The following is a 19,067-nucleotide window of genomic DNA, read 5'->3' as shown; positions in this document are numbered from 1 at the left end:
GAGAACTGAACAAAACTACAATGCTCGTCATGGACAATAATTTCAAGACGAACTTCTAGCCATTAACAATTCTGCATCACAGGATTACCAAAGCTGCATTTTCTTTGAAGTTCAAATACAAGGCAGGTGCCAGCTTGCTCAGCATTGCCGATGACACGTTTGCTGCTTAACGTGCTTATACATCCATACATGCCTTACAACAATATTTACATTTTCAAGACGACTTAAACCAAAAAGGTCGCCCAATATGCGAACAGAGCAGCATGTTATGCCGGAGACCAAAATTGTTCTGCGCTGTAACAGCTAAGTATCCTTGTGCTCCCACCAAAGGCAATTGCTAGCAAGATTGTTCTAACAGAAAGTAACAGCTTTGCATGACCAGGCTTCTGTGTTGAAACGATCGGCATTTTCATGCCAAACAAGAAGGTTCCCGTGAACCACATCATTTTCAGCAAAGTATAACAGGCTGCACAGCTTTGCTGGCCTCCTACTGATAGCGTTTCTTAAACAGATGGTGCCTCTTTGATGGGTCCTTGGGTTTCTTCGGAGCACCCTTCCCCTTCCCAGTGCTGGAAGAACAGGTCACAGGTGATTTGCATCCAGTTAAAAGGAGGTTGAATATGGCATTGAATAAAAATACAGAGGAAAAATGGACAGAGACGGCACCTGTACTCCATGTAGACCCTCCCACCAGCTCCAGAAAAGGCGCTCATAGATCCGGCAGAGTGCCGTGCTTTCAGAAGAGCCTTGCCATCTGAATCCTCTTCCAAGTGCTCAACACCAATCATGTCATCCCCTGCGTTCAGCACCTGTTGGTAGTGGTGAATGGGGCATCAGCGCACACAGTCAGTAACAACCAACAAGGGAACTTCGACCAACGGGTACAGAAATGCCCACCTTGCCCAAAAGCTCAAGCTGTTCATCAAGTGTGTAAAAGCTCAGATTAGGTCCTTCTTCAGGCGGCGGCAAACTAGTAATAACCTGGCAAGTGCAATATTTTGTCAGTCAAAAGCGCCAAAGGAACAATCTCCGCAGGTGCGTGCAGCTGCACATGCTCTGAGGAAGAATCAAGCAACACAGTTTAATGATTTTAACTTAAGAATGCTCCACAAGACATACCTTGAAGCTATATCCTTGGTCAATAAGAAACTGCTGCCTTTTTGTTGAGTAGTACATCTCCTGCATCGGAGAAAAAAGTCATTCTGACTTACTAAAGATAATTTACAGGGTTGTCATAACATACTCCCTCTGTTGTGATTTATATGATACTTCTTGTGGGTTTCAAATCCATTAGAGTGACTATTTTTTATGCTGGTTTGCCAAAACCTAACGCAACCCTCCTTTACCCGGGCTTGGGACCGGCTATGATACTATAGTGAGTATCATCTGATTTATATGATACTGTTTAGCTCAAATTGGAGCTAAGCAACGTCAAACAAAAGAGAATGGAGGGAGTATATACATGCTGGTGTTTCCAGTAAAAAAGGAAAATAGTGAGGAAATAAGTAATCCAGTGAGACTAACCTGTGTGTCGGTTGATACAAGAGAATAGAAAAAAGCATTGTATTCTTCTTTTCCTCCAGCCATCCTATCTTGATGCTTACCCTGAGGTCACAATAATTTACAAGAGATTTAAGGAGAATACAATTCATGATACTCACTATAGTAAGACTGTTGCAATTTGAGATCTAAGGGTGCGTTTGGCAGAGGTCCTAGAGCTGATTCTCTGCTGAATCCAGCAGGAGCTCTGACTCACAGTTTTTCAGAGATAAGTGATTGTTTAAATATATGAACACCTATGTGCAACTACTCCAAATACCAGGTCAGCAACAGAGACAACTCAGTTACAAGCCTTGCCACAGCATAACAGTAAATTTGAACCAATATAAGTTTACCATGATAAATTCCTTGTGAGAAATTTCCCCAAGGAATATTTTTTTGATAGCAGGACATTTCACCATAATGTGTTAGTATTCATGATGAATCAGATAATTCCGAATGCCAAAAGAACATAAACATTGACACAGAATTTCGAATGCCAATGGATCGAGTGCAGCAATTAAAATCAGCTTATTTATAAAATGAAACAAATGGTCCGAGAGTACCTTTGCCCTGAGAATACGTCCCAGACGCTGAGCTTCTTGACGTCTCGAACCAGCATGAGATGATATTTGTATGATAACATTAGCTTCTGGGATATCAATGGAGTTATCACCGACCTAACAGGAAATGGCATATGGTCACCAACATTGCTGGCAGTACGTTGATTTGAAATACATATTTGAGAACATATAGTCAGTAAGCACACCTTTGAAAGGAAAATAGTATTCACTTCTGGACTGTTCTTGAATTGGTAGAGAATTCTTGTCCTCTCAGCATGGCTGAATGATTGAAAGATAAATAAGCGCAAAACTTGAGGAAACTAGGTAGCATATTCATAAACGTAAAGTCACCTTGTGGCACCATAAATCATCGGCTTCCGGAGTTTCATTGCATAAGTAGTTAGTGCAAATAGATTATCAGCAAACACAATTATCTTGTCTCCACGTTGTTGCTCATGGAACCGAATCAGGAACTCACAAGCCCTGAACTTGTTTGGATTCATGACATAGAGTACCTGACACGTAAGAGTAGTAGGATGTGATCCTCGAAACAATAGATAGCTTCCCGGAAGACGAGAATGAAATAAAATAAAATGGAATTCCAATCAACAAATTCATATATTTACTCATGTCAAAAGTATGAGAGTAGCATGTCTTATTGGAGGTGAATATCCAAAGGAAATTAATCAAGTCGACTATTGCATACAGGGAAAGGTACAATGGGAATCAAATAAAGCAATAGTGGAAATTGGAATACACGAATTTCATCATGCAATCTGTGAGGACAGAAACTTTATGTAAATTCTCTGCAGGAATATACGACAAACTACAATATAGACTCACCTGCTTCTTCTTTGAATTTTCCTTTTTCAGATATTCAGCAAAGAACTCTTTGGTCATGGGACACCATACTTCTGCACACTGCACATTTGCAATAAATCCACCTTTCACTAAATCCAACCAATTCGCTTCATACAGTTTTGGTCCAATTAGAAAATTCAAATCGGTAATGCGTTCATCCTCTCTCACAAGGGTAGCTGTGAAAATATTAATATAATTAGTTTATAATACATCACATAAGCAAACAGTGAAACCATGCAGGATTATATATGGAAAACATACCAGTAAGACCAAGCTTGCAGTGAGATTTAGTAATGCTGATGACTTTTCTAAACATATGTGCAGGGACAACGTGAACCTGAAAACACATACACAAGAAGAGGAGACAAACGTGACTGTGCGTTGTACTTTATTAAGAAAGGAAGCATAAAGACCTTAATGATCAAATTATAATAGACCAACCCACCTCATCCATTAGAAGCAAGCCCCACTCTCTGTTTCGGATTTCTTCAATAATCTTCTCTGAGTCTTCAGACCGTTTACCACCAAAAGCAACCATATTATATGTAGTCACAACCACACCGGCCATTCCTCTAAATTTCTCCTTGTTATCAGATGTAAAACGACTAATGTGGTCATCTTTTATGGTAGACCAAAGCTTGAATTGAAATGCCCATTGATCTACGGAGACGGCATTTGTGGCCAAACATAGACAGCTCTTCTTAATACGGCAGGCTGCAGATACACCAACCAAGGACTTGCCGGCACCACAAGGTAGCACAATAATTCCTGACCTTGCTCGTCCTGCACAATTACAAATTAAATCAAATTAGAAAAGCTAGCATTCACTGCATGCATGTTCCACAAATTGTTTACTCCATGCAAAAAAACCAAAAACTTCTACAATGGAAGGACACTAATAAATGACCGAAGGGAATAAAATCACTAGCTAAAAAGAACAAGGAGAATATGATTTATATCCTTACTAAACACTTATTTTGCTATCAGTCCCAAATTTGCATTAGCTTCGCTCAGAATTCAAAAGGATTAAACAATACTGGACACCTTATAAACAAGACATCGTAAGACCATTGCACAGAAAAAGCACATTTATTTACATTTTGGGCCTGGTTCCAAATCAACATGTGCCATCGGGTGAAACCAATACTGGGCATTCAATGCTAATTACTGGGAAAATTCTTCAGCCCAAGCTTCGTGGCCATCTATAGCTCTAACCTACCAACTGTTCGAAACTCAAATTTACATGAGCTTTCTGCTTTCATGATGAACTTACCATTTCCAAACATCTTGCTGAGACTCTTTTCCTGATATGGTCTAGGCCGTGCTTGTGGCTTTAGCTCCATGTCCAAATCTGGGTTTACCTACAATTAAAATTGAAATGGAACTAAGTTCTGACACTAAACATGCAACAAATAGCTACACATAAGATCACGCTGATAAATGGCTAACAAAACTATAAACTATCTGGGTAGGAATAACTACAGATTGAATTGTTGAATGTACTTCAACATCAGAAGGAAATAGCAAACAATTGTGCCAGAAATCAATCATATTTTTTCAAAACTTCCTATGGTTCTGAAGGCTCTTTTTCTCAACAGAAATCCTGATAAAGCAATGTTCTTGTACACATATAACCACACAAGGTTCCATATATGGACGAGAATTGCCATGCTATGTACTTTTAAGAGAAAATGTGAATAAAAATAATACGTCTCACCTCCAATAACAAAATAAGTGACATTACAGAATGTATGCAGTCAAATATTTTAACTTTAACCAACAATCTTCATGAGCATCTAGCTTAGCCAATGAAAATATATGTGCAGCTTTGTGTTAAAAAAAACTCACATATTACAGCTTTATTCAATTCTAAATCATATTACAATAAAAAACATTTGTAAAGTTGTGTTTCAAGGACCATGTTCATGTCCAAAACTAACAATTTTCTATGACCAGAGGGAGTAAGGTTTTCCATTGGTTCATGTTCATCTATTACGTTCCATTGAGATGGTTCAATCCCACCCCTTGTAATATTTGACGTAGAGCTAAGGTGGTTCGAAATTTCTCCTACCCTTTTGGTCGACTAAGGGCTTATTTCCTTCAATGCATATGCACATCTCTCACATTCCATTGACATGGGCTAACCCCAATATTTGCATTCGTCAACGCTAGTGTGGTTTGCAATTTGTCCAATCCTTTGATCTCAAAAAATAACAGAAAAATAATATGCACTAACTGTTCCCTGAGAAAAGATGAGCTTACAGTATCATTTCTGAAATCATACTCCTCCAGCATGGGGTAGTTCAATGCATTTGGCAAGCACCGTTGCTTAACGTTCTCAACCTGTGTGGGATGAACGGAGCATAAATCATAAATCCCTCAAAAACTTTAGTAGTTCCCAAGCTTCAATAGAAGTGAAGAAATACCTGAGAGGGATCAATCTCAAAAGAGTGTGTTTCCTTGTCTTCAGTTGCAGCAGCCAGTTCCATTCCATTCAACAAGTCCTCATGGCCACTAGCTTGTCCAGATGTTTTGCTAATAGTAAATGAAGGTCCACCAAGGGAATCCTGAGAGAATTTGGAATAGATCATATGATATTGCAAAGCAAACTAACTAACTTGAATGGATAGTAGTAATGGTTTAAGTAGACAAATTAGCAGGGGAACAACTTTTATCCCACAGAGGCTAGTGATGTAGGTAATAAGCTTTTCCTAGCTGCAATGGTTTCAAATTTCCAATACTATTACACATCCAATAAATTGACACCTGATGACATGAACACATATCCACACACTGCAAAGTTCTCCTCCACGTGACACTAATATATTTCAGCTAGAAAAAATAAGTCCAAAGTAATTAATACCTCAGGAGATATCCTAGCTCTTGATATAACTTCATCCCTCAGAAGGGTACTCAATACCTGCACAAGAGATGGCACAATTCTCTCATCAAATAAAAGAATAGAGAAATCAGAATTCTTTGTACACAGGTCAAGTGATACAACCTCAGGAAATGGAGACTCGACAAAATACCGATTCTTCTTCAGGACAAGCTTCACTTTGCCGTAGTTAGCAGTTGATCCATGGATGAAATCAATTATTTCACGAGGCAACTTAGTCTTAGAGAGTTTACTTAAGACACTAATAATAGTGGTTGTCTCAAGTCCTACTGAGACCGCAGCATACAATGAATGGGGAGTTAGATTGTACTCATGCATAGATTCTTGCCTGCATAACAAAGATAGGGTCGAATTTTCAGAAAAGAAAAGTTGCAAACCCTTCATCAAATATATCTCTAGCATTTGGCACATATATTCGTTTCAATATCTTAGATTGTAGATACAGAGCACCATGCTAGCTCAGATACAGTTACAATTTAACTTCATTGCTGTTTCAAGCATTTTTGAAGTAACAAGCTCAGGATAATTTCTAATACATCATTCAATCCTCCAAACTAAGCAAGTCCTAATAATTATTTCCCAGGAAACAAGCGTAAACATCTTACATATCGCAACTTACTCCAGTCAAGTTTCGATAGTCCACATAACATTTTTTATATCAAATCCACTTCACAAACAAATTACACAACAGAAAGTAAGAAGCAACAAAACTCTGGGAGAAGAGAAGAAGAAATCATGGGAAATGAGATAGCTACAGTCAGCAAGGCCTTAAAACCAAATGATCCATGTAATCATGATTGATTAAATTGAGCAAGCACAACTGCTTTTCTCCCTCCCAATTCCCAGCATATGTATCCATCCCAACAAATTTCACAATTCATCTCCTGGTCCAAGACATCCAAAGGCAAAATCTAATTCAATGCAACTAGTGTGTTAGCATTGTGTTCTGGACTTATCAGACGAACCCTATCCAAAGCATGGCTGTCTTACTATACAGCCCTAATTCATTCTATCAGAACTTTATGGAGAAATCAACGGCCCCAATTCAGGTTGTGAGCCACCTGATTACAATCATGACCACTCTGAATTAAAGGTGCTGGTAGTATTCGAGTATGGAAGTGATTGAAACGGACCTGCAAACAGGCTCGGCAATAGCGATAAGGAAATCGTATGCCTGCTTGTACAGCGGCGAGAAGGTCTCGAGGAAGATGCGGCCGTCGGCGCACGCCCAGAGGGGGCGGCTCGCGTGATCCGGCTTCAACTCGAGCTTCGTGAAGTCCCTCTTCTTCACCTCCTTATCCGCTGCAACAGAACAAAAACATCCACCCCCCAAATCCCCCGATCGATCAGAAATTCAGCAGGAACCCCCCACAGATTTGGGGAAGGTTGGCGGATTTAGGAAGGATCAAGCGCGCGGTCGGTACCGTCAAGCGCGTCCTCATCGAAGTCATCGGCGTAGTCGAACTCGGCGCTCTCGTCTACCAGGGCCGCCTTCGACGGCGCCGAGGACTTGTGCCGCTTCGGCCCGCGGTGGCGATCGCCTGCAGGGGAGAATAGAGGGGAACGACGTCAACGGGAGAGGGGAACGAGGGTGTTCGTGGACGAGATGTGTGCTTAGGGCCGCCGCCTCACCATCGCCGCCGGCCATGGCTGGGGCAGGGAGGAGGCGGTGCTGGTGGTCGGTGCGAGTCGATGCCGGAGGGCGAAGGCTTTGGCGGTGCGAAGGCGATGCGGGTCTGCGAACTGGGCGATCGGTGCGGTGTTGCGAGACCCCTGCGTGGGCTTTGAGGGGGTTCGGTGATTATGGCAAGAGTTGCGGGCCAGGCCGAAACATCGGGGAACCGACATTGGGCTGGGGGCCTGGGGTCTGTTTACGTGGGCCGTACGTATACGGGTTTGGAGGAATCCGATACTGGCTGACTGGGGAACATCCGAACAGGACAAACCCGTCGACCGTCGTCCAGTCGTCCGGTATCAGGCTACCAGCTCGCACAAGCCGCTACCGCGTCCCCCGGGATCGGGTTAGAGAGCTGGGTCCGCGCGGTGGTGGAGGCCATCCACTCCTCCCGCTCCCAGGCCGTCATCTACCTCGCCGGCGGCGCATCTCAGGTATGAGGCATCCGTACCAGCACCTCACGGGCCCAGCGCGTTGCAATTTTGCCGTCAAATCGGCCAATTCCAACTGCTCGGCACCCCCATTTGGCGCAGGCGCTCGGCTGGCTCCTGTCTGTGCCCGGCGCGTCGAGCACCGTCCTCGAGGTCGTCGTGCCCTACTCGAGGGCCTCCATGGCGCAGCTCCTTGGCAAGGTAACGAAATCGGCACTACCAAAGCACTCCTCGCGTCCACTCGCGAATCCAGAGTCAAACAGCTAGTAATTCTGATGGCTAGCGGTACTGCTCGCACTGACCATGCTTTAATGTTCAGATGCCCTTGCAATTCACCAGCAAGCAGACTGCAGAGGCCATGGCTCTGGCTGCGTGCAACCGAGCACTAAAGCTTTCTGGACCAGGTCTGGGGGCTTATCTAACTTTGCAGTGCTTGGTCATTCTGCACATGAGTGTGTAGTTTGCAGAATTGCACATTTGCACCTAAATTTCATTTAACCTTGCTGTGAATTTTGAAGTAGTTGAGTGGGAGAATGTGTAGGTCTGCAAGTTATGGGTGTTGGATTTACTGGGTCACTGGCGAGCTCACGTCCAAAACTCGGTGACCATAGGTATGCCTGGCTCACAAACTCGCCCCTTCCTTCAGCAGCCTGGAACAGTGGTCATGCTAGAATGTTGAATTCGCGAGTGAGTTATGATACGATCATAAGTATCTGAGCAATGATGGCACAGAATTCTCATGCTTTGAGTCAGTGGATCTTTTCCCTTTCTTACTATTCTGACAGCATTTATAAGTCTGTTATCCTCTTTCTTAATTATGCACTATGTAATACTGTATAATATTTCGCTCTTGTTTTCAAATAGGTTTTATGTGTCAACGTGGACACACAATTGCCTCAGGACATCACATGTTAACTTGTCGAAGGTATATGTACCGCTGTTCCTTTGTTACTATTTAAATGGCTCAGTCTCCTTACTATGGGTTGAAGTAGCAGCAACATTAGCCACCTTAAGCCACTGTTATTTAGTCACCTGTGTTGCCTCATGCTATCATAATATTTTTTACCCAGGGTTTACGGAGCAGAGAGGAAGAAGACAAGGTTTCAAGCTATTTTTTGCTTAAGGTTTGTTATACCTCACTAGATGCACTGCACCTATATGTTCCCAACGGTAATATGGATCAAGTTGAACATCATGTATTCATAATCAACAAATACAAACAACCAGTCCTGAGCATGTGATCTATCAGGATTGGCCCAAATTTGTTGATAATGGATATTCTCTTAGTGCTCACCTTAAGAGGTCACCATGTTGTAGGCGATAGCAGGTACCTGCAGAGTATCTGCAACCATTCAGCAAGACATTCAAGAATCTGAAATTCCAGAAGAAAGTGTGGAATCATTTGATGAAGATCAAGAGCTCCAGCAAGTTATAAATGGGCAAATTTGCATGAAAGTCTATCATTTTGCTGGTATACTTTAGCATTCAGAGTTGCTATGTTTTTCATGCTAGAATTCTTGGTTTTCCATTCTTGAATCAATATGTCCTTTGTTTTGTGGGTACTAGTTTTTCTACAATTATTTTTTGAACCATACCATTCTTGTTCGATGTAGCTCCACTGGAAAAGAACTTCAGCAGGAAAGTAATTTTACCTGGTTCATTCAACCCCTTGCATGATGGCCACCTTAGGCTGTTGGAAGTTGCATCAGGGTTTGTTTTTCTCCCTCTGAAGCTACGAATAGAAAATAGCATTTCTAACATTTGATTTCGTCGTGCAAAAGATTAGCAAGGAGAAATAAAATCTGAAAGAATGGCAAAGAAAGTAGTACAGTGGATAATGAGTTGTCAGCTGTCACAGAAAGCTACTGATCAAAGAGAGGATTTAGCATCTTTTGACAATTGGCATTTGGCTGCACAACACTATTTCCATATAGCTGTATTTGTTGCCAAAATTCTAGACCTACCGCATGTAGCTTTTTTTCTTGTTCTACTTTGAAGGGGTAAATTGACTAATATCTTTCACAAATCCTCCTATTGTAGCATGTGTGATGATGGGATTCCATTCTTTGAGATATCAGCAATTAATGCCGATAAACCTCCACTATCTATTTCAGAAATTAAGACGCGCGTTGAGCAATTTAGAAAAGCAGGTATGGATGCCTTCCATTTTGCTATACTCCTAGCATGCTGCTTGGATTGTCATTCCAATCTTTGTAAACGTGGTTCAATTTGTATAAAAAGAACTAGAGTTTTGTTTACCATTCATATATGCGTCCATTCAGTCTAATAATCTTATTAATGCATGAATAAAATATTTCATGGGGTCTCTTTCGAAAAGTTCCCACGCATCTTTTTTCAGAGTTTCTGTTTATGTTACATTTTATGAATTATGAAATAGTGGCTGTCTGATTGACATATTGGGTAAACCATCTTTGATTTTACTGAAAGTCTGTTTAATTTCTCATCAGTTATCATTTACTGTTTCTGAAAGAGTAGCTCCTTTTTTCTGAGCTTGCATGGTAGGGCAATAATGTATCTATTTGCTTGGTAAACTCATCCAGTGTCCAATGGCTATGTTATTAACTTATTATTTCTTTTACAGGGAAGAATGTGATAATATCTAACCAACCGTACTTCTATAAGAAAGCGGAACTTTTCCCAGGAAGTGCTTTTATAATTGGTGCAGACACTGCAGCTAGGCTTGTTAATGTAAGTTTAACCCATGATAAGAGTATGCCTTAGTTTTTAGTGGTTTTATCTTTATTATACAATAATAGATAGTGCTGACCAATAGCTATTTGCTGTTTCTTTTACGAAAAAGTCCATTTTACTCCCCCCACCGATTCACTTTGTCCGCTTAACCCCATGAGCAAAATTTAGGCTCAATTTACTCCCCTGACAATTCCAATTAGTCCTATCTACCCCCTAATGATATTTCTCTTTTTTTTCAGCGTGTACAAATTAAATTTTAAGTTCAAATTTTGTGAGGTGATAGAGAACATGATTCCCTATGTTAAAAGAATACACTAAGAATTTTTCATGGTTATTTTCATAGGTTGGAAACATTTAACACAATTTATTACAGAGAAACTATTCTGCATGAAAATTATTCATGAAAAAAATCATGATGTATTTTTCTAGCATAGGGCATCATGTTATAAGTTAAATGGCAAAATTTGAAGTTAAATTACCACTTGTACGCGGAGAAATAAAAAAAGAGAAATCTTAGTGGGGGTGGATTGGACCAATTGAAATAGTTTGGGGAAGTAAATTGAGCCTAAATTTTGTTTAGGGGGTGAAGCGGACAAAGTGAGGGGAGTAAAATGGACTTTTTCCTTTCTTTTATTTCTTTTTGGTTTCTTATCAGCATGCTTTTTACTTGCTTTTGAGCATATTGTGGTATTGCCTTCACTGACAGAGTTTACTCATTGCAGCATAAGTAGACATGGATGTTATGTTGTCTACACTGAATGAAGTTTACTCATTGCAGCCTAAGTATTATGGAGGAGATTACAATAGATTGCTGGAGATACTTCTCGAATGTAAAAGCACAGGTACCACTTTTCTTGTTGGTGGCCGAAAGATTGAAGGAGTTTTTAAGGCATGAATTCACCTCGACATTTTCTTTACACACATTTGGAGAGAAAAAAAGGAGGTCATTTGATACTGTATATACATGCTACTTGTTTGGAAGGTCCTTGAGGATTTAGACATTCCAAAAGAGTTGAGAGACATGTTCATCTCCATACCAGAGGAAACATTTCGCATGGATATTTCATCTACTGAAATAAGGAAGAGCCAAGGGCTCTGATTTACCAAATACGGTCATACTTTACTATTCTACAGCAGGTTCGAGATGATTCTCCACAACTATAGAAGGTACATATGAATGTTTGCAAATAACTTGTGCGATGTTTAGTTCCTTGAGGACTCCTTGTGTATGTTAGTAGAACATTTAGCAGTAGCATTTTACATATGTTAAGACTGATTGATGAATGTCATGTCAAACATCCATTTTTTCCCTTAGATGATCAAGCAATCTTAGCTATTGAAGCTTTTTTATGTGTTGTTTTTATACAAACCAATGGTGTCACAGTTGAAAGAGAAAACATCATTCAATTCTTTCTAACGATATACTTTGTTTGAGACCACAACATAGGAGTTCATTTCATATCGATTGCTGAAGTCATGAAAATATGCTTTTATCCATGCAGGATAGGTACATTTGGTTGCTAGTAGCATTCAGATCTGAATTCTTCAAGCTCAATTGGTGTAACTTCTTCACAATGTGGGATTTTGTTCACGAATGATTTTGCAAATTATGATGGCTATCTTCAGGGAGTATATTTTAGTTAACTTTTGTCTTGACAGGGCCTCTTGGTATTTTGTTGAGCAAATTGGAATCAATCCTCCTGTAGAACCTTTTGATGTCTTCACTACCCCTTGCAGCTAAATGGTCCACCTCTGTCTCATATCTTTGGTACAATGCCGGCAAAGTGTGGGCACATAGAAATCCTGTGGAAGTAAGAAATATAGACTTGTTAAATGTATATTGACAGTGGGTTTATATGTTCTCTTGTGTGTTTATCTTGTGAACAGTGACTATTTTCTGTGCTACTCACCAAGATATAGCAGACTTGTGAAGCTGTAAGAACTTCCAATCTCTGACAATATTAGTAGGGACATGATCACCTAAATGTTAGAAACATAATATCGTTAGCCCAAGATTAAAGTGTTGTATATTGCACAAAAAGCATTGGCAAAATAATGGCATTGCAGTTCAGTAATGTGCGATGTCTAAGTTTTGCTATATTCCAATCGTCACACGCAGGTTGGAACTTTGCAGTATCCTTCTATAATCTTGGCACTGGAACAATTGTCACATTGTTTTTTCTTATAAAGGTAGCAAAGCAAATGCTTGTTCTGTACCAAGAGGAATTTCTTCAGATCCTTTCCACACGCAATATCATAAAGAGCAGCCACAGTGTGTGCCAGTTTGTAATGGATGGTCTCTGCTACTTGTCGGAAGGCATGCTCGGAGATGATGACTTCCGGGATTCTTGGAGGTGCTCTGCAATGCAAAATTGGTTAGTTGAGTTTCTGCTTCTTGTGCCTTGTGCCATAGTTGAATTCTCTATAAGCTGCGATGTTCTCTGTAGAAAAAGGAACTCATACATGTTCAAGAGCGGTGCAGCGTTTGACCAAATGAAGATGACCAACATGGCAAGGATGGCTATCTGGCAAAGGAGCGGGATTATGTTGTATTCGACCACTTCAAACAGGTACCATATCAGCGTAGCTCCGAGGAGGACTCCTGCAGATAAGTTCCTGTCCTTCCACAGCAGAACGTCCGCCACTGCAAGAGGCAAGCAACGCAATCCATGACCACATCGACTCCGGATAGAAACCCTGGTAATAATTCAAATGATGCAAGTTAATTGTCCAGAAAGAAAAGAAGAGTAGCATACCTTTCCCTCCACCAAGAAGCTTATGAATCGACTTCTGGCTATGAAACGGACCGCCCACTCGCCCATCGCCGTGATCGTCAGGAAAATGAGGATGCATGGCTCTCTGAGTTTGTGACGATTAATCTCTTGTCTTGGTTTGTCTGATCGGTCCGTTGCCGAAAGGGCATCTTTTATAAGCCCCCAAAATGCTAGTATAATTATCCCAGGGGGCCGTAGATTGAAGAAAAGGATAGCTTGATCCGTAGGGATTGAACCATCCAGAGGAATAAACGAATAAGCGGCAAGTTTGCTTCAGCCGGATGCTTTGCCTCAAGACGGGGTGAACTGCGACCATGGCTCCACGCCGTATGCCAACTGAAATTCTAGTCGTCAATACACCTGCAGGATGTCCAAAAGTACCATAACCTGTTCAGAAACTCATAGTCGTGACGGCAGCCGTTCATCAGGCGTGCCTCACCTAACGTGCACCGCGCTCGCTCGCGCACGCTCACACCGTGACTCACCTGCTGCGTGCTACACCACTGCTGCCGGACGCCTACAAAAGCTGCGAGCAGCTCCGCGCACTGGACGCCGCAGCTCCTGACGACGTTCGTTCGCGGCCTCCCAATCTCAAGCCCAGCGAGCCAGAACCCCAACCCGATGGCCGGGATGAGGGCACCCGTGCTCCTCCTCGTCGCGGTGCTGGCGGCCCTCCTCGCCGGCCGGGCGGCGGCCGACTTCTCGGCGCTGGCGCCGTGCGACGTGATGCAGCTGAGCCCGTGCGCGAGCGCGTTCGCCGGGAAGGGGTCCCCGACGGCCGCCTGCTGCGGCAGGCTCAAGCCCCACGGGTCCACCTGCCTGTGCCGGTACAAGGACGACGCCAGCCTGAGGCGCCTCGTGGACACCAGGCACAAGCGGAGGGTGTTCACCGCCTGCAAGGTGCCCGTGCCCAGCTGCTAGCTAGCTCTCTCCGTCGCCCGGCCCACGGCGCGCGCGCGCGGGCACGGCGTCGCGAGTCCCCGCGCTACGCGGTAGCTGTTGGAAGAAGTAGGCGCCGGGTGGTCGGAATCGGCTAGCACGGGCTCTGGAATAAAATCGAGATGAGCTTTGGTACGAGGAGACAGTTACGAGGTTAGGATGGTTCAAGGTATACTGAATAAAGTTGGGCTTGCCAAGTCTGTAATCTGTTTACTTTTTTTCTGAGGAAAATGTAACCTGTTTACTTGTTCCGATTGTTTAATGTTCTTAATTAGTCGACATGGCAGAGTTGGGCTTTCAACTGACAAAGTGAGGTTGCTACGCACTTGGGCTCGGTTGCACACGTTCATCGGCCCCACGGCTCTACTGAACACAGCATTTCTAGTGTATTTTCACCCTAAAAACACCCAAGCACAAAACCTTGATCATATAGACAAAAAATTATGAAAAAAGGCTTTTGTTTGTAGTGAATGTTCTTCATCACTTCTATCCTAAGGCTATTTGCTAACTCAGTTTTCCCAAATTCCAATACTACTTGCATTTGAATGCGCAGTCAAAGAACTTTGTCCTTGTATTGGACCCTCTAGTAGCCTTAGTGGAGTAGGAGTGCATAGCAAGCCATCCTCTGCTGCAGCTTGCATCAGAACGAGGCAGCCAAGTGAGCGACCGTGCAGTAACGTTTACGCGACGGCGCAACACTTCCCCACACGACTCCACCCTCGACACCGGGGGATGCGACCCTAGCCAGCTCTCTTCAAGTACCAGGCACCGGCCCTCTCATTGGGGCCACTAGCCACTCTCGAAACGTTGCCTGCCGACCGCGATCGTAGCAAAAGCCATGAAGGTGTACGCGCTCCAGCTCCTGCTCCTCGTGGCGGTGCTCGCCGCCCCCTGCACGACGGTGGTGTGCCGGGCGTCCGCCGCAGGGCCGCCGGCGAAGTGCAACCCGCTGGCTCTGCGCCCGTGCGCCGCGGCGGTCATCTACGGCGCGAGGCTGTCCGGCGAGTGCTGCGCTAATGTCAGGGAGCAGGAGCCGTGCCTGTGCAGGTACAGCAGGAACCCCGACCTGAGGAGGTTCATCAACTCCCGGGAGGGCAGGAGGATCGCGGCAGTTTGCCGTGTCCGGAGGCTCAGGTGCTAGGTTCGTGCGTCGACGTGTCCGTGTGTAATAACCTATTTCGATGCGAGTGTGCAACGCGTCTCTGAACTCTCTGGATCTCCGTTTCTCTTGCTACAATGTGACGTGCAGTTAGATGGTGTGGACTGTTTGGTTACTTCGTGTACTCTGTTGGTTCATTATTTGTTCCCCGTGCTGTCTGCTGTGTGGCAAACCGTTCAATTGGTGTTTTGCAGTGAGATTTTCTGAACTTATTCGTCATCTTCTATCTTATTGTGGACCTTTCATCCTCTTACATAGATTTAAAGAAAAATGACGCTGGATTGCCCCTCCCCCCCTGTTTTTCAAGAAAAATGACGCTGGATTGCCCATCCCCCTGTTTCTTTCTGGATCCCTCACCGTTGAAGTATAAGTGAATTGCACATCTCTTCCCAGCAATTTAAGTTTTTGAGTTAAATTGGTTGGTACATGCAACTCGATATGGTATCAAAACTAGAGGTCAGTTCGAATTCTGGTGGGCACGATTAAATAAAATAATTGCAGCCGACTCCTAATTTCCATGTTTGATGCCTGAAAGAGTTCCCTACCAAAGAACAAATGAGTTTCTGGCTCCGTCCTTGACCTGACTGCACTGATCCTGAAACGGTATAAATATGCAATTTGCTGCGGTTGAAATGTTTAAAGCAAGATCACATAAATAGTTCCTCTGCTCGCAAGTTTATGCCATGATGCAAACATGTCATTGCAATTATGATCGTATGTCTGGGACCATTTTTACACTGTCGGTAACACCACGCCTAAGCTCTAGAAAAACAAAGAAAATATACAAACCCCAAACCTACAAGCACGAGCACACAGACTGTCGTGGATACTACTCATGATATGAATAATGTTTACAATCATGTATGTTATCCCTCAAGAGATCCTTACTGGCAATTCCAAGTCTATGCTGCTACTTTCCAACATTTCAACAACCCTGCTCATCGAAGGCCGGCTAGTTTGTGCTGTTTGTATGCACCATAACCCAACTATGATCATCTTCTTTACAAGATCCCTTGTCTCACTACTGATGTCAGAAATACTATTGCAGAACTGATCCAAGTGTTCATATAGCCACTGAGCAAAATACTTGCTAGTAGTGTCAGCACCAACACTGATGTTCCTTTTGGCCCTCACCATCTCAAGGACCACCACACCATAGCTGTAGACATCGGATTTACTGCTGATTGCTCCAAATTTCCTGGACACAACCTCAGGGGCATCATAGCCATCTCTTCCCCTGGCATCGCCAGTGGACCTCTTGCTCTCTTTGCCATGGCATAAGTTTGTGGTACCCACATCAGATATCTTTGGACACAACTCCTGATCCAGCAGAATGTTGCGGGGCTTGACGTTCAGATGCACAATGTTAGCATTGCCCTGTCCATGGAGATACTCTAGCCCCCGCGCGACGCCGATCGCAATGTCAAACAGCTTCTCCCAGTACAGCCATAGCGAATAATTCTCTTCTACAGAGTCATTGTTGCCGAAAGCATAACTTTCAAGCGAGCCATTGGGCATGTACTCGTAGATGAGAGCTCTTGTTGGGCTGTGCAAGCAAAACCCTAGCAGAGGAACAACATTGGCATGAGAAATTCTGCCGATGCTGGTGACGTCGCTCATGAACTCCTTATCGTCACCTCTGCTGTTCTTCAGCACCTTCACCGCTACCTGACGGCCGTCACGGAGGTTGCCTCGGTAAACATCACCATTGCTGCCATGGCCCAGCTTGTGAGCATAAGATTTTGTCATCCTCTCAACCTCTGAATCAGTGTATCGTTTCATACGCTGAGGTCTTTGTTTTGGCTGAGAGGGCTCTGTCTTCGGAGCTGGAGGAGTCTTTGATCCCTCCTCTGGAGGTTTTGTGCTACGGTATTTCTTATGGCAGAGGAAGCAAGTGCAAATAAGCAGGAAAAGCAGCAGCACGCCTGCGACGGCAGCTCCTACTGTAATATCTGCATAGATGACAGTGGGTTAAAAAGGCATGAAAATAAAGTGTCAAAATAATCAATATATCTTGCAATCGCTTGGGCTATGCTGCAATCTAACAGATTTACCGTCACTCTGTAGTAGTCTGGTAAAACAGCAGTTGATTGGATAATCTGAAAAGAATCTGACAAAGAGCAACACTTACAGATCCTCTTTTTCTTATCTGAAGATGTACCGCCCCCTGCAATTCGCCATTCAAACGATCTTAGTTTGTTTGAAGATTATGACTGAGTCAACAAAAGCACAGAAACGTCTGAGAGAACACAACCAGTACCTGTGTGATTGTTCCGGTTTTGCAAGATGCCCTGCAGCTTCAGGCTAAATCCAGTGTCCTTGTCGTAGGAGCGGCTCCACAGCATGATGCCACCGTAGTTGGGCGCCCCCTCCACCGCCGGCAGCACCTGCGACGCGAGCGTGTCCGCGTCCACGAACCCGCTGCCCGCGGCGTCCAGCGACGCCGGGAGGCCGAGGAACACGGCCGCGGACGGCAGGCCCGCCGTCCACTGCTGCCACGCGCTCCGCAGCGCGCCGACGTCCCCGGGCGCGTACTGGCACCGCGGGTTGTTGTAGAACTGCACCCACACGTGGTCGAACAGCCCCGTGCCGAGCGCCTCGGCGAGGGACGCGTCCGGGAACGGGCACTGTGGCGCCGCGGTGAGCATGTACGTCCGGCCCCGCGCGTCGCGCCTGTACAGCGACGTCAGGTTCCGGGCGAGGTCGTCGTAGTACCGGGACGGGGCCTCGATGTCGAAGTCGACGCCGTCGAGCACCGCGGCGCCGAGGGGGCGGGCCGCGCCCGCGGCGCCGGTGCCGCCGAGGAAGGTCTCCCAGAGGAACAAGGCGACGCCCTGCGCGTCCGACGGCGAGGAAAGGTTGTAGCCGCCGAGCGCGCCGCCGCCGATGCTGAGGAGCACCTTGACGCCCGCGGACTGGCAGGACGCGATGTCCGTGGCGAGGGACGCGCAGCCCCCCGACGCGGGGTCGCAGTGGCCGGCCAAGTTGAGGGCCGGGGCGCGGCCGTCGCCGAACGTGGAGAGGAAGGCGATGTTGACGTAGGCGTAGAGGCCCGTGCTGCACGTGTCCCTGAGCGTGCCCTCGCTGGCGTTCTGGCCCCAGTACACGGCGATTTTGACGTCGCCGGAGGCCGCCGCGGCGAGGGCGGACGTCACTGCAAAAAGCAGGGACGCGTAGAGGCGGAGGTTGCCGGACATCGTGGAGCTGAAGATGCACACTGCCGGCTGGCTCAATGGTGTGGGTGTGGCGTACTATGCACTTATCAACCTGAGCTGACAAATAGATTGTACATGTGGTTTACGAGAGGAAGTGTCAAAATGCTTTGCAAATGGCAAGGCAGTCGCAGATAGCAATTTCCGGGTAGTCTCGCTGTCTCTAGTGCTGCAGAGCAGCGGTGGATGCAGAATTGGGGACAAGGGGGGCTAAAACAATAGAGATATTAATTTGCATGAAAATTTAATGATGATTTTAGGATCTTACTACAGTGATTTGCATGAAGATTTGCTGCTCTAGGG

General features: G+C 44.6%; 5 protein-coding genes across 7 annotated transcripts; 3 read left to right on the top strand and 2 right to left on the bottom strand.

The window, feature by feature from the left end:
- Window positions 1–40: 40 nt before the first annotated feature.
- LOC120675309 (general transcription and DNA repair factor IIH helicase subunit XPB1-like) lies at window positions 41–7,641 on the bottom strand. The gene is made up of 19 exons (XM_039956478.1): window positions 7,495–7,641; window positions 7,287–7,403; window positions 6,996–7,164; window positions 5,968–6,190; window positions 5,827–5,883; window positions 5,390–5,530; window positions 5,226–5,306; window positions 4,237–4,324; window positions 3,409–3,746; window positions 3,225–3,300; window positions 2,946–3,139; window positions 2,454–2,617; window positions 2,309–2,381; window positions 2,106–2,219; window positions 1,525–1,605; window positions 1,120–1,179; window positions 898–981; window positions 667–809; window positions 41–569 (listed from the first exon to the last, which is right to left on the bottom strand). Exons 1-19 carry the CDS (start codon window positions 7,508–7,510, stop codon window positions 488–490), a joined length of 2,301 nt encoding a protein of 766 aa, XP_039812412.1. The 5' UTR covers window positions 7,511–7,641; the 3' UTR covers window positions 41–487.
- Window positions 7,642–7,808: 167 nt separating this feature from the next.
- On the top strand, window positions 7,809–13,730 carry LOC120675373. Of its 3 annotated transcripts, none has more exons than XM_039956582.1 (14): window positions 7,809–7,971; window positions 8,071–8,169; window positions 8,288–8,372; window positions 8,510–8,579; window positions 8,833–8,893; window positions 9,039–9,092; window positions 9,286–9,439; window positions 9,582–9,678; window positions 10,009–10,118; window positions 10,571–10,677; window positions 11,459–11,569; window positions 11,663–11,847; window positions 12,183–12,214; window positions 12,340–12,755. In XM_039956582.1, exons 2-12 carry the CDS (start codon window positions 8,149–8,151, stop codon window positions 11,777–11,779), a joined length of 987 nt encoding a protein of 328 aa, XP_039812516.1. In that variant the 5' UTR covers window positions 7,809–7,971; window positions 8,071–8,148; the 3' UTR covers window positions 11,780–11,847; window positions 12,183–12,214; window positions 12,340–12,755. The 3 variants fall into 3 exon arrangements, 2 of the variants coding, with proteins under 2 accessions (XP_039812516.1, XP_039812515.1); XM_039956581.1 differs by having other exon boundaries at window positions 12,183–12,256; XR_005675300.1 differs by adding exons at window positions 12,871–13,055; window positions 13,128–13,730 and having other exon boundaries at window positions 7,879–7,971; window positions 8,510–8,893; window positions 9,039–9,439; ... (1 more) ...; window positions 11,403–11,847; window positions 12,183–12,799.
- A 345-nt stretch (window positions 13,731–14,075) lies between these two features.
- LOC120674921 (non-specific lipid-transfer protein 2-like) lies at window positions 14,076–14,375 on the top strand. The gene has a single exon (XM_039956018.1). It carries the CDS (start codon window positions 14,076–14,078, stop codon window positions 14,373–14,375), a length of 300 nt encoding a protein of 99 aa, XP_039811952.1.
- Window positions 14,376–15,171: 796 nt separating this feature from the next.
- On the top strand, window positions 15,172–15,768 carry LOC120675426 (non-specific lipid-transfer protein 2-like). Its single transcript, XM_039956648.1, has one exon. It carries the CDS (start codon window positions 15,232–15,234, stop codon window positions 15,532–15,534), a length of 303 nt encoding a protein of 100 aa, XP_039812582.1. The 5' UTR covers window positions 15,172–15,231; the 3' UTR covers window positions 15,535–15,768.
- Window positions 15,769–16,227: 459 nt separating this feature from the next.
- Window positions 16,228–19,007, bottom strand: LOC120675317 (PR5-like receptor kinase). Its single transcript, XM_039956498.1, has 3 exons — window positions 17,813–19,007; window positions 17,684–17,719; window positions 16,228–17,504 (listed from the first exon to the last, which is right to left on the bottom strand). Exons 1-3 carry the CDS (start codon window positions 18,747–18,749, stop codon window positions 16,426–16,428), a joined length of 2,052 nt encoding a protein of 683 aa, XP_039812432.1. The 5' UTR covers window positions 18,750–19,007; the 3' UTR covers window positions 16,228–16,425.
- Window positions 19,008–19,067: the final 60 nt, after the last annotated feature.

The sequence above is a fragment of the Panicum virgatum genome, chromosome 5N (assembly GCF_016808335.1).
Source record: "Panicum virgatum strain AP13 chromosome 5N, P.virgatum_v5, whole genome shotgun sequence".
NCBI lineage: Eukaryota > Viridiplantae > Streptophyta > Magnoliopsida > Poales > Poaceae > Panicum > Panicum virgatum.
The sequence above is the reverse complement of the archived record's forward strand: the minus strand, read 5'-3'. Positions and strand labels throughout refer to the sequence as shown.

What these genes read in the sequence shown, in the direction of transcription:
- LOC120675309 (XM_039956478.1), bottom strand. An exon ending in CGATGAGGACGCGCTTGACG is followed by an intron (nt 7,165 to 7,286) that starts GTACCGACCGCG and finishes GTTCTGTTGCAG; the next exon opens with CGGATAAGGAGGTGAAGAAG. An exon ending in ATACTATTTTCCTTTCAAAG is followed by an intron (nt 2,220 to 2,308) that starts GTGTGCTTACTG and finishes ATTTCCTGTTAG; the next exon opens with GTCGGTGATAACTCCATTGA.
- LOC120675373 (XM_039956582.1), top strand. Translation starts at nt 8,149, where the DNA reads ATGGCGCAGCTCCTTGGCAAG. An exon ending in CAAGCTATTTTTTGCTTAAG is followed by an intron (nt 9,093 to 9,285) that starts GTTTGTTATACC and finishes ACCATGTTGTAG; the next exon opens with GCGATAGCAGGTACCTGCAG. An exon ending in AGATTGAAGGAGTTTTTAAG is followed by an intron (nt 11,570 to 11,662) that starts GCATGAATTCAC and finishes CTTGTTTGGAAG; the next exon opens with GTCCTTGAGGATTTAGACAT.
- LOC120674921 (XM_039956018.1), top strand. Translation starts at nt 14,076, where the DNA reads ATGGCCGGGATGAGGGCACCCGTGCTCCTCCTCGTCGCGGTGCTGGCG.
- LOC120675426 (XM_039956648.1), top strand. Translation starts at nt 15,232, where the DNA reads ATGAAGGTGTACGCGCTCCAGCTCCTGCTCCTCGTGGCGGTGCTCGCC.
- LOC120675317 (XM_039956498.1), bottom strand. Translation starts at nt 18,749, where the DNA reads ATGTCCGGCAACCTCCGCCTCTACGCGTCCCTGCTTTTTGCAGTGACG. An exon ending in AAACCGGAACAATCACACAG is followed by an intron (nt 17,720 to 17,812) that starts GTACTGGTTGTG and finishes GGCGAATTGCAG; the next exon opens with GGGGCGGTACATCTTCAGAT. An exon ending in AGATAAGAAAAAGAGGATCT is followed by an intron (nt 17,505 to 17,683) that starts GTAAGTGTTGCT and finishes TCATCTATGCAG; the next exon opens with ATATTACAGTAGGAGCTGCC.